Raw genomic sequence first — 13,307 nt, 5'->3', positions numbered from 1 at the left:
AAATAGTAGTTCTGTAAGGGGGGTGGGTGCATACAAGTGGTTCTCCATTGCATTCCCATCAGGCAGATAACTATCATTTGGAAGATTGCCAGGAGAACTTTCCAGCTTTGACACAAATTTTCTCTGGAGTAGAGTTAATGAAGCTGCGATGGACACAGTATTATGTGGTTCATTCTTAAAATCATCTGCTGGTCTTACTTATCCAGTCATAAGGAGTGTTTAATATTACAAAAAGAAAGAACCACCCCACTTCTCTGTGGCTGATGCCAGCTCTGTGGAAGGCAACAACAAGTTATAAATAATCAACTTGTTTATTGCTAGAGGCTGTTGTTAAAATCAGCTGATACTACAGCGTTGGAGCCATTTTCTAAAATCATTCTATGATTTCAGAAGTTCTGACATTGAAGTTTTTCATGTGGTGGTTTTGCTACATTCACTTTGCCTTTCATTTAATACATTTACTAACAAATTTACTTTAAATCAGTCCTATTGCACGTGATTTGTTTTGATATATGGTCAGAAAGTATCTCTTTTTACTTACAAAATTATTATTCTCCACTGTCTGTTTTTTATTTTTTCAACTTTGTTTTTCTAAGGGAAAAAAATAGCTCAAGTTCTAGTTTTTGGGCTTTTGAAACAAGTCTTTGAGGATAACATGATTTCTTGAGGCACAGCTCACAAAGTCAGCAGTAGGAGGGTTTGACTCTTGGAATGTGAAAGAAATGTGTTCTGCTCTTGACCGTAAAAATAAATAAGCAAAAGATCTTGCAAAACATCAATGCTCTGCTCATCTGTTGCCCAGCACAGCTGCCTCGTGGTGGGATGAGCCCTTAACCACACACCTTTGTGTGACCCTGCTGAGCTCCATGTCCTGGGCTTAGGTGACTGGACTGTGCTTCATAGTGTTCCCCAGCCAGTGGGACACAGTGACCAGGAGGTGACACAGCTGTCCTTCCCAAACCTGCTCCATGCTCTCTTGGAGACAGTAGATTACTTCCCTGTACTTAAGAGCAGCCTGTCCCTAACCACAGTGCTTTTTTGTCTGCTACTTTGAGAGTTAGGAACAATTCTGACATAGTTGGAAGCACTCATTAATTTTGCATCTTTCATATCTGCAAAAGTTCTACTTCCAAGTGTAGGGCTACTGAATAAGTACCAAATAGATGTTTGCTTTTTAATCCCTTGTGTGGTTGCTGCTGTGAATTCTGACTTTTCAGGCAAACTGTATTCCCTCTGTGTCAAGTTTTATAGTCCAGTAATTGCCTTTAAAGCTTCTAAGGTGATTGAAGGGTCAGTGAGTCCCACAGGTGTCCTGTGTATGACAAACTCGGGCAGCTGAACGAAAGCTGTCAAATCAGTTCTTCTTACTGTTTTGTTTTACTTTCTCTGCAGCTTCCACCCGTTTTGTGAAGTGTGAAAAGTGTCACCATTTCTTTGTTGTGCTGTCAGAGGCAGACACAAAAAAGAGCATCATTAAAGAGCCCGAGTCAGCAGCAGAAGCTGTGAAATTGGCATTCCAGCAGAAGCCACCGCCTCCACCGAAAAAGGTGTGGTTCCTTATTGCACCCCAGTGTTTCCTTGTACTACAGCCTGGTGAAAAGAATCATAGAGTCGTGGAATGGTGAAGGTTGGAAAGGACCTTAAAGATCATCAGGTTCCAACCTCCCTGCTATGAGCAGGGACACCTCCCACCAGACCAGGCTGCACAAGCCTCATCCAGCCACTTCCAGGGAAGTGGCATCGACAACCCCCCTGGGCAACCTGTTCCAGTGCCTTTCTGCCCTCATGGTGAAGAATTCCTTCCTAATGTCTAACCTAAGTCAACCCTCCTTCAGTTTAAAACCGTTACCCCTTGTCCTATTACTGCCCTCTGGTGAAAAGCCCCTCCCCAGATTTCCTGTAGACAGTGGTTCAGTTCTCAGTCTGTGTCAGGTGTGGAAGGGTCTGCTGTGACAGAGCAACTAACAATAAAGATGGTTAGCTCCAGATTAAACCTTTGAGAGCTATGTGCCCCAGCAGAGCACTGATAAAGGGAATAAATAGATCCAATAAAAGTAACTGGGCTAGTTTTTCTCTGCCATTGTCTTGTGACTGAAGACCAGTACCATCATTTTCTCCATGTGACCCTGAGGCTAACCTCAGCCCTCACCAACTGGAGCATCTTTTACTTCCCTCTGTGGCCTCATATTCTTATGTCCTTAGCAGGTTCCTTCTGTAGCTGCAGAACCTTTTATTTGGCCTGTCTCTGGCACTGGCCAAGAGCTGTGGCTGATCAGCTTGTGGCCATGACCCCTCTCAAGTAATTTGGTTTCCCTCTCCTGAATAGTGAGGGAGCTTATTGTTTTTCTCAGTTCCTAGTGGACTATGGTAGTACCTGAAGCTGCAGGTGTCTTCTGGATAGGCCTCTCTCAAGAAATTAAGTATTCTTGAAATTTCTGTTCCTCTTACAAATTTGAGTGACAATGACAATGGGTTTAAATATTAGGGGAGAACTTGCAGACAAAATATGATTGTGTTAAGTGCCACATTTTTAAGTAAACTTACCAACAGGAATCTATTTTTGTATTTTAGAGGTTTGGTTTCCATTTCTCAGTTTTGTGATGGCAGGTTTCCACCAGTGTACAAAGTACACCAAATCTTTGGCACAACATACTGTTTTTTCTTTTTTGCTGCAAGCTGGCTTAGAAGTGTTACTAAAACTGAGTTATTTTTCAGATTTATAACTACCTCGACAAATACGTTGTTGGTCAGTGTTTTGCCAAGAAGGTGCTTTCAGTTGCTGTGTACAATCATTACAAGAGAATCTACAATAATATCCCAGCCAACCTGAGACAGCAAGCAGAAGTTGAGAAGCAGACTTCTTTAACACCCAGAGGTTTGTATGATACTTGGGATTTTTCCAGTAAAACAACACTTACCATTTCAGGGCTCTAACTTAAGAAACCTGAAGGAGATTTTTTTTTTTTTTTACCTTGAGGTTCTGTATTGAAATTTATCTAAAATAATTTCTATTCTATTTAGTTTTCAGTGTATGTAAACTTCTGTGATTTATTTAAAAGTAATCCAGGAGGTTTCAAATGCCATGCATGTTGCCTTTACCATGTTATGTGGTTAGTGTCTTTACTGACACGTGTTAGCAGATATTTTCCTTCAGCTTTATGAAGTGAGCCTCCTAAACTTGTCTCGCTAATCTCATTTACTGCTTAACAATAAATCTGCTGCTTAATCTGCAAGCAACAGTGCAGATCGTAAAGACAGTATTTTGCATAATGAATTTGATATGTAATGAACTTTCTGGCCTGGCTCGCTGCTGTTGGCAGCATCTCTTGGTCACCACAGTATTGTTCTATATCTAGCAGGTGTAGATGGAGTTACTCCTGGCAGTACTTTTCCTACTGAGTAAGTGTGTAGCTATGTTGATCTAATTTATTTTTAGAAATAGGATTAAATTACTCTCTCTGATTCAAAGCGTACCTTGATTTTTTTAAGGTGTTTTGTTCTGTCTTGCAATCAATACTATGCTAAGCAAAAAGAATCTTTGTGGGTTTTTTTAAATTTACATAAAGAAGTATTTTAACTGAGGGAGAAACATTAGTAGCACTTTTCTGGTAATGGTAGGAGAGCAGTTCTGTACCTGGCACAGGAAGATAGATTGGTGTGTACCCAGAGGGAGGGCAGTGAACATTTATAACAGTACTTTGGGATATGTGAAATCTTACATTATGACACTCAAATACAAATGTAAGAGTTTAAGGAAGGCTTTTCAAAGCAAAGTTACATGGTAGCATTTTTCCCCCTTTCTGTAAGGGGCTTTGGAATGAAAATCTAATCAGAGGTAATAGATTGTTACCACTTTAAGTAGCTGAAAGCTTGCTGTCATTTTTTAAGTGTGCAAGTTGGGGTTTGGGAGATTTCTTGTTAGAAATACATTCCCACACAGTGTGATGAGTTGTATTCAGAAGAGGGCAAGAGGTGGAGAATTTCTAAGCTTTTATAAACTTATTTTTTATTACTGTTTTCATCCTCTCTCTTAGAATTAGAAATCAGAAGACGGGAGGATGAGTACAGATTTACAAGTAAGTGAACTCTCTCCTCATGTCCTCCTCTGTAATAGCTACTCTTTGGATGTTAATGCAGAATAGCCTTTAGTGAGGGCTGCTTGGAAATGCTGGCTAAAATCCTGTTTGCTTTTCTTAAATTGATGGCACTGAGAGTATTTTCAACAGAGGTGACCAAGATCTGACTCTTTATCTAGTTCTAGGTGGAAAGCAAGAAAAATGGATACATTTTACAAAGCTGGTTAAATAATCCTCTGTGCTTAGAGTTGTCCTCAGTAGAACAAGTGGAAGTTGAGATCTATTTTTAATTTAGAGCTGAGGTCTGATTATATTAAAAATGCCACACAAGATATGATAGGAGGTGGATAGTAAGGGAAGTTAGGCTACTCTTTTCTGGAGGGTGTTTATACTCTTAAAAGGCACCATCAGGCACTGAGAGTATTTTCAACAGAGGTGACCAAGATCTGACTCTTTATCTAGTTCTAGGTGGAAAGCAAGAAAAATGGATACATTTTACAAAGCTGGTTAAATAATCCTCTGTGCTTAGAGTTGTCCTCAGTAGAACAAGTGGAAGTTGAGATCTATTTTTAATTTAGAGCTGAGGTCTGATTATATTAAAAATGCCACACAAGATATGATAGGAGGTGGATAGTAAGGGAAGTTAGGCTACTCTTTTCTGGAGGGTGTTTATACTCTTAAAAGGCACCATCACCTTGAACCTCAGAATGCCTTTTTTTTTTTTTTTTTTTTTTTTATTCTTAATCTGAGTGAGGTCAGTCATGTTGGTTTTCAGTTCACCAGAACTCTCACTGGTTATTGAGCTTATTATTAGATTCCTTAGTCTAGTGTAGATCAATTTATAATCCCAGTTATACCTCTTCAAACTAGTTTTTTTTTAATCTTCAATATTCTATCCTGCAAGCCAACTGAAACTCTAGTGCTCTGAAAAAAGAAAATCCAGCTCGATTTCTGTGTCCATGTGTAGAGGCAAAACCTGTAACAACTGGTCTAAGGCAAGTTTTTAAGTCTTGAGGGTAGACCTGTGCATTGCTTTTGTAATTGTTACAGAATATCAGGCCTTGTACTTTTTCATCATAGAGAGCAGCAGTTTGCATTTATCTCCTGTGTTAAAAGTAAAAAGCCTCAGTTAAAACGAGTCAATTTGTAAGGATGGAAAAATTCTCTTTGTTTTTAATGTAGAGGAATATTTTTAGATAATCCCCTGTACCACTGGGAAGTTCTCTTCATATATGCAAATATGTGATTGTGCAGAAATAGGATTGGAACTCCTGATTTTGTAATAACTGTGCCAGATTTCTGCTGCAGTCCTGTCTGTCCACTTCTGTACAGGCAAAATTATAAGTTTGCAGAACAAAACAAAAGAATTAAGGGTTTATTGTGTATTTAAGGTAATCAGACCTTGTCAGTGCTCAAACACTACTGTTCCTGTGCTCTTCAGAACTACTACAGATTGCTGGAATCAGTCCACATGGAAATGCTTTGGGAGCATCGATGCAGCAACAAATGAACCAGCAGATACCTCAGGAAAAACGGGGAGGAGAAGTTCTAGATTCACCCAATGATGACATAAAACTTGAAAAAAGTAATATTTTGCTGCTTGGACCAACTGGATCAGGTATTAAACTGCATGTTTTGATAGTTGTCAGTGTGTTCTTAGAATTGGTTGTTAATGAGTGATTTTCCTCTTTTGTGATTATTCCAGTTTGGTGTATAAAAAGCTAAACTGTGATTTCCAAACTGGGATTGTTGTGCTTTCATGTCATGGTAACAAGCTGAGCTTAAATGGTCTTGAAAAGGAAGGAGGTCTGGTCAGGTGGTTTGTTTGCTTTTGGTGGTTGGTTTTTTTCATTTTTTAATGCCTATATTTATTAAAAGATGCAGCTTTCACTAAGCTGAAATAAAATACATTTTAAAATTCTCTGCTTTAAATGGCAAGCAGTTAGTGTTGTTTCACCTCTGGGACAGATCAGTTGCACAGGGGGTTAAAATAAATTATATTTGTATGTTCATAAGAAGTGGGAATGATTGTTCTGGAATTATAAGCATTTTGCAGACTATTTGGGGGAACATTCACTATATAAGATTTTAATTTTGTTTCTCCCCGACTTCAAAGCAGGAGGAAGTGGACTTTGCACTGCACCCTGAGTGTCTGCAAAGGACTGCAGTTTTATTTAATCTTTAATCTGTGCAAGTACATGGTTTTGGTTTTTATATTGTGTGACATTTTATTTGTGATTTCAAGCTCCCTCAAACGTGTACTGTTAGTTCAATTCTGAAATACAGCTTGCCAGTGTGAAAAATACTGTTAATGAAAACTGACTTCCCTGGAAAATATTCTTACATGAACATATGAACATGCTGGCACTGTTCAACATGTCTAATGACTGTAATGATGATCCTGTGTTAAATATCTGGGTTTGTGTGCTCTAAAGAAATGTATGGAAGTTACAGAGTTTCTTGTTTTGTCAGGTAAAACTTTGCTGGCTCAGACTCTAGCTAAATGCCTAGATGTACCTTTTGCTATCTGTGATTGCACCACCTTGACTCAGGCTGGCTATGTTGGTGAAGACATTGAATCTGTCATTGCAAAACTCCTGCAAGATGCCAACTACAATGTGGAAAAAGCTCAGCAAGGTGAACTTCTGAACTTCCCTGAAGTACATTCAAAGGCTGTGTTAATCTTGCCTAAGTGCTCTAAACTTTGAGACATTCCTGTTGCATGTACCTAAATTTTAACACTTTAACTCAGAAATAAGGGAGCTCTAGACCTACCCTGTAGTTATTGTTCTTGTCCATAGTTTTGCTTATATTCTATTAATACACTTTTGCAATCTATAATGTGGAAGTAGAATAGGCTGCTGCTATCTTAAATGTCATTATTCCCTGTGTGTAAGTTCTTGCTTCTCTTAAAAGGTGGAGTCTTCCTTAAATCTGTTTTCTGTAACTGCAGGAATTGTTTTTCTGGATGAAGTAGATAAGATTGGCAGTGTTCCTGGTATTCACCAGTTACGGGATGTTGGAGGAGAAGGGGTTCAACAAGTAAGTACTTCAGTGGAGGGGTTTTATTTTGCTTCCTAAGCCAACAGCTCCTCAAGTCTACATGTCATCCTATCATGTGTCAAATAGCACAGGAGTGGGCAGAGTCGGTTCTTCAGTTCCCTAATTATTAACCTTTGAAATCCTTATCTTTCCTCTTTACTTTTTTCATTAAGAAAATATCTTAAAAGCAACTTGACTGCTTGATATGTTTGAATTGAAAAATGTCTTTGCAGCATTCAAATAGCAAGTTGCATAATGTGGGCAAGAAGAGAGAACATTTTCCATTTTGACAAGCCTCTTAAAGCAACCAATTCCCAAGTGCAGCTCAGAACATGCATAGGAGTCACATTAAAGGAAGATTTTTGTCTATCCTGGAATGTGATTGCTTGTCTCGTGTGGGAAACTGGATTCTCTAAACACTATAAAGGCAAAACGGATTAAAAAAATACACATACATCTGTGAAAGTAAGCACAGTATGGTGTGCCTTCTTTTATGATGCTACACTGTGCAGTTTTATATTACATTTCTACTTTCTTCCTTAGGGCTTGTTAAAATTACTAGAAGGCACAATAGTAAATGTTCCAGAAAAGAATTCTCGTAAACTACGTGGAGAAACGGTGCAGGTTGACACAACCAACATCCTTTTTGTAGCTTCTGGTGCTTTTAATGGTCTTGACAGAATTATCAGCAGGAGGAAAAATGAAAAAGTGAGTACATCAGACTGTATTTGAACTGAAAAATTATCATTTAATTACTGTTCACAGTCCTGACTCCTAAAGCTCTTGCTGTATTTGTAAATACACTATGTTTGTAGAGCCCTGGTTTTCCATCTGTTATCTGGGAACCTGAGGTCAAGCCTAGGCAAGGTAGCAGAGAACAAGCCTATTGTTAGTAGGATTTAAGTAGCTCGTAGTGGTCTCTGCTTCCACAGAGTCATTTTTAGTATGTGGAAATAGGAAAAAAATAGGGAGGGGAGGGTTGAAAGCTGTTGAAAGGGGACTTGCTACCAAGTGGACATTGTTTTACATTGTTGTCATGTCCTGTGTTTCTTGAAAACAGATTCTGTGAAGCAGTTCTAGGCATTATAATGGGGTTTCTTTCAGTGAACCAAGTATGAAACTGAGAAAAGCCTTTTTCTACTGTTCATTTTCTCAAACTATTTGAGAATTATGCTAAAAACTCTATAGTGTCTTCAAGTATCTAGTCATGCAGTTCACTGTTTTGTGTATTAATGTCAGGCAACAGAGCTTTTCTGGCTGCATCTTTCTGACAGAACATGCATCCTGTTTCTGACAGAAATCCAAGTCTCTTTTGATGCCAATTCATGTGGCTTTTCATGAAAGCATTTTTGCATGAGTTTGCTTCACTGCCACAGAGCCAATGCATCCTGTTTCTGACAGAAATCCAAGTCTTTTGATGCCAATTCGTGTAGCTGTTCATGTAAGCATTTTTGCATGAGTTTGCTTCGCTGCCACGGAGCCCTTTTTAGTGTCACTGGTAATTGTAAACTTATCAGGACATGTTACAAACCTTTTTTAATTTAAGAAAAACTTGCTTTTACTCAGTCAAATGTGTTGATACCTTACTGAGGGAATTAAATGCTACAAGAAATTGATTTTGTGCAATGTGTATATTTTTGCTAGAAGTAATTTCTTGAGGTTGAATTAATATCTCATGACATAGTCCAGATTTTTTAATGCATATGGAATGTGATTTAGTTAGATAAGAAAACTATTATAGTACTGTAAGCACAACACGTTTGTTTTGCAGTATCTAGGCTTTGGGACACCAGCTAACATGGGGAAAGGCAGAAGGGCTGCAGCAGCAGCTGATCTTGCAAATATAAGTGGAGAGTCAGATCCTCATGAGGACATTGAAGAAAAGGATCGTTTGCTGCGCCACGTGGAAGCCAGGGATCTGATTGAGTTTGGCATGATCCCTGAGTTTGTGGGACGTTTGCCTGTGGTGGTTCCTCTGCACAGCCTAGATGAGAAAACCCTCGTACGGATTCTTACAGAGCCGCGAAATGCTGTGGTCCCTCAATACCAGGCACTGTTCAGCATGGATAAGGTCTGAATTTTTATTTAATGACTCCTCAGTATTCTTGTTTATAACATCAGTGTTACAGCTATCTAAAAGATCAACTGAAATAACTTCTTCCTTCCACATGTGCACTTCCCCACTCTGGAAGAAAAACAACAAATCAGCTAATTTGTGAAAGCCTGGCTGGTTTAGATTGGATAACTGTCCTTGTGGGGCAAGTAATCTGGAACTAGTTGAGCTCTTCATGTTAACGTTCAAATGAACGTCCGTGACCTTGTCTAATAGGCATCAAGAGCCCCTCCATGTCCTGTAGAAGTACTTGAGTAGTTGTAGATAAAGGGACATAGTCAATACCAGTAACATTGCTAAAAAAAAAGTGTAGCTGAAGCTTTTCTGTATGTAGCTTAAATGTTAAATCTTCTGGTCTGTGACAGGTAAATCACAGGTTTGTTATTTTTTGTAAGGCTTGTGCTGTTGCACTCAACACCCTGTTGAGAGGTAAATGAATAATTAACTAAACTTACCATTTTTGTCCCTGTAGTGTGAATTAAATGTAACTGAAGATGCATTGAAGGCTATAGCCAGACTGGCCTTGGACAGAAAAACTGGTGCAAGAGGTCTTCGGTCTATCATGGTGAGTAAATCAAGTCTCATACTTGAAGCTACCTATGCTCATGTATGTGGACTCAATTGTAAGAGCTTTCAGTCAAAATCTCAATTCTGGTCTTATATGGACACCCTAAGTCTTTCTTTTCCAAGAGAACCCTCTAGCTCTGAAAACCCACTTGTTAACCATATTGTTCTGGAGCAGAGGGCATACAGTCAATATTTTTTCCTCCTCTGTTTTCTTGTAGGAAAAGCTGTTGCTGGAGCCCATGTTTGAAGTGCCCAATTCTGACATTGTATGCGTGGAAGTTGACAAAGATGTTGTAGAAGGCAAAAAAGAGCCAGGATACATTAGGTAAAATCATACCAGAAGTATCAGAACAGACCAGTAGTACAACTAGACAGGTATTCTGATGTTTGCCATAGGAACAAACATAGAAACACAAAACCATGCACACAACCTAAAAAGGATCCAATTTTCTGTACACTGTACACAGCTGAATTAGTGCCTGTTCTGTCTAGAGACCTTGGGTTTGTATTGTTTAGTTTTTTAATAGAAATTTTAAAATAAACTTATATGTGAAGTTACTTTAAGCTTTTTGTGTGTGTGTGTGTGCCTGTAGAAATAGAAGTACGTTATGGACATCATAAGTTAACAGTCAAAATCTGAAGTGTAATTGTGACTATGCTAAAGTTTCTGAAACAGAACATTTCCCTTCTTTCTTCTAGTTTCTACCACTCTGAGTTGTTTGGGTTTTTTTACAGAAAGCTCCAGGCTGCTGCAGTTTTTCTCTCTGTTGCTCTTGCAGCAGTGGAAGGCCAAAAAAGACACATCTGTTGATTTGCTGGACTCTTAAAATACTCAATTTAATGTTGTAAAGTTGTTGTTATGGTAATGATGAGGAATGCTGAGAGCATTGGACAAATCTAGATTAAAGAAAGAAAAATGAAAAATAGTGAGCAAAGGGTGGAGTTGAAAGGGGATGGGTCAGGGCGAAACTGCAGGGTTGAGAATTAGAAACTTTGACTTGGTTTCTACCTCTGACAACTTCTGTGAGTGACTTTCTCCACTGAGGCCAGTGCTTTGTGTTCATCTGTGTCTGTGCTGGAGCTTGGCTCAGCACACCGGGTGTTTCAGGGGGGCTGGCTGCTGGGGAAGGGATTATGGCCACACTGCTGGTTGCTTGGAGTGATTTTGTAGAGCACCAGCATTTGTGTTTGCTGGAAGTGTTAAATTTACTGATTAAATCAAATCACTTAACTGAATTCAGTAGCCTTTTGATTGCCAGTAATGAGGCTGAACTGGTAGCAGTGTAAACCTGCACAGCAGTGTTCTCAGAAGGTCTTTTAGCAGGTGGATGCTTGTCAGAACCTTTGTCCTGGGGGCACTTTGCAGGTGGCAGGTTTACCAGAAGCTGCGGCAACTGTGTCCATTGTTTTCCTCCATTTCTAAAGTATCTGATCAGTTTGTTTTAATTATAGGGCTCCCACTAAAGATTCATCTGAAGAAGAATATGACTCTGGAGTTGAGGAGGAAGGCTGGCCTCGACAAGCAGATGCTGCAAACCATTAAATACTGTCAGAATGGTCGCCCAAGCACACTTGGTTATTCCCTTTCCGATTGCCTCTGGCTTCAGTCTTATCCTTAAAGGCATTGGATCTATCTCGGATAGGCTACGTGATGAGGAACTTTATTAGCTAAATCAGATTGTGTATTTTATTGCAACATCCCATTGATTCATTGGATGGACATTGTGGGGACTTGGATGGCATAATGTTCAAATATGAATTGTATATGACACTTGTTCAATTAAAATGTATAGCAAATAGAGCAGCACCTGAGTTGCTCTTTCTAGGAGCTAAACCAGCAATGCAGGTGCTGCCAATAGTTAGATTTTACAATAATGTTACTCTACAAATGGGAAATCAAGATTAATAATTAGTAGAGGGTGAGTAAACTACCAGCTCCTCATACGACCCACAGGGGGCTGCGTTCAGGTCAGTGTTAGGTTTCTGCTGGTGTTTGAAACTCGATGGGTGCTGGAGTGATTGTTACATTTTGGGGAAGGGGAGGAGAGGAAGTCCTTGCAACAGGATTTTGGGAAAAATGAGACACACTCGGTGACACTGCTGGGAGATTTTGCTAAAATGTGACACTAGTTTGTTACAGTCGTTTGAATGCAATATCAGATAATAATACCCTTTCCTTCACCTCTTCTTTGGGAGTCGGTTTCAGTCACCTTAAATACTGTGAAAGAAGGGGAAGTCAGCAATTTTCTCATTTTTCCAGAAGGTTAAACAGGATTTCTGGGAAGTGGTTAAGCCATCTGAATTGGGACAAAAAGTCAACATAAATTTTTAAATATTAATGTTCTAATATAGTACATTTTGTTTAACGTATTGGAACTATCATGCATCAATTTTTTGGTGCCAGGTATTTGCCCAGCCTATCTTAATAATGTTAAGAGATGAAAGAAGTAAATGTATAATATTTTTGATGTAATCAGTAGTGATTGTTCACATGACACAGTGCTTTTTAAGTTATATGCTCAAGTGCTAGTATTGCATCTTGTGGTTTTGTTGTTGATTTTTTTAGTCTCACAGCAAAGCAATTCTCCCTCTTCTGTTCTACACCAAACTTAATTCAATCCTTTAGGAAAGTCTATGTGAAAAACACTAAAGGACCTGTATGTCTTTGATTTGTTTCAGGAATTAAAAGTGTTGCTTACAACTTTGTTTTGTCCTTTGGTGATACACAGACTTAAATTTCATTTTCACCTTTTTCTAAAATTTTTACTATATTAAATAAAACTTGCCTCAATGGCTGTTTTAGGACAGGCAGGAGACTGTAGATGTGTTGCCCCTATTTTGATTGTTAATTTTTGTCATGTACATTTCATGGAATTCTTGTGCTTTCCTAGCAGTGATGTGACCTGCAGCTGTAGCCCTATTCCTGTAGGAATTCAGGGTTTTTTTTTCCACATGAAATGACCCACTAATAGTTTGGAAAAAGCTGCTTTCAGAATTGAGGATATTTCCAAGAGAAGCTCAGTCTCCTCAGATGGGGAACCCGTGGTGAACTACCTGTAACTGCATCCTCACTTTCCTTTTTGTAGAGTGAAAAACCCCCGAAGTAACAGCTTTTAATTCCTTTAATCCTTTTTTAAACGGATTGAAAAAAAAAACACAAAACAAAACAAAAAAAACACAACAACCAACAAACCCAATATTTCAGGCAAAACTGTTCAACAACTTAGTTTTGGAAGTTGTTTGGAATTCTGTAACCGAGAACTGTTTTTAAGGAAACAAAATGCTGTGTAACTACAGTTTGTACTTCACCTCCGGCGTTTGAATAAAACAAAGCGAAATATTCAAGCAGCAGAGAGTTGTCATCCCTGATGTCATCCCGGAAGCCACATTTGAGGGGTGTTTGGAGCTTTTTGAGCAAGAGGGGAGGGCTGGTCGGGGGTGGGGTGAGGTCCTCCCAGCCGCCAGGGGGCGCTGCGGTCCTCCCAGCCGCCAGGGGGCGCTGCGGCGCG

At 39.2% G+C, this 13,307-nt stretch overlaps 2 protein-coding genes across 2 annotated transcripts in view; both read left to right on the top strand.

The window, feature by feature from the left end:
• CLPX (caseinolytic mitochondrial matrix peptidase chaperone subunit) overlaps positions 1–11,836 on the top strand; it is a 16,914-nt gene extending 5,078 nt beyond the window's left edge. The window contains exons 3-13 of the mRNA XM_009995299.1: positions 1,393–1,547; positions 2,716–2,875; positions 4,035–4,076; positions 5,518–5,694; positions 6,549–6,713; positions 7,030–7,118; positions 7,662–7,826; positions 8,890–9,189; positions 9,704–9,796; positions 10,017–10,123; positions 11,251–11,836. Of these exons, the coding sequence (XP_009993601.1) occupies positions 5,571–5,694; positions 6,549–6,713; positions 7,030–7,118; positions 7,662–7,826; positions 8,890–9,189; positions 9,704–9,796; positions 10,017–10,123; positions 11,251–11,341 (1,134 nt within the window). The 5' untranslated portion in view covers positions 1,393–1,547; positions 2,716–2,875; positions 4,035–4,076; positions 5,518–5,570 and the 3' untranslated portion in view covers positions 11,342–11,836. The remainder of the gene's footprint in view (positions 1–1,392; positions 1,548–2,715; positions 2,876–4,034; positions 4,077–5,517; positions 5,695–6,548; positions 6,714–7,029; positions 7,119–7,661; positions 7,827–8,889; positions 9,190–9,703; positions 9,797–10,016; positions 10,124–11,250) is intronic.
• A 1,330-nt stretch (positions 11,837–13,166) lies between these two features.
• PDCD7 (programmed cell death 7) overlaps positions 13,167–13,307 on the top strand; it is a 3,858-nt gene continuing 3,717 nt past the window's right edge. The window contains exon 1 of the mRNA XM_009995331.1: positions 13,167–13,241. Within this exon, the coding sequence (XP_009993633.1) occupies positions 13,167–13,241 (75 nt within the window). The remainder of the gene's footprint in view (positions 13,242–13,307) is intronic.

Source organism: Chaetura pelagica, unplaced genomic scaffold, assembly GCF_000747805.2.
Source record: "Chaetura pelagica isolate M959 unplaced genomic scaffold, ChaPel_1.0 scaffold453, whole genome shotgun sequence".
Taxonomy (NCBI): domain Eukaryota; kingdom Metazoa; phylum Chordata; class Aves; order Apodiformes; family Apodidae; genus Chaetura; species Chaetura pelagica.
Note: the sequence above shows the minus strand (reverse complement) of the source record. Positions and strands in the feature narration are given on the sequence as shown.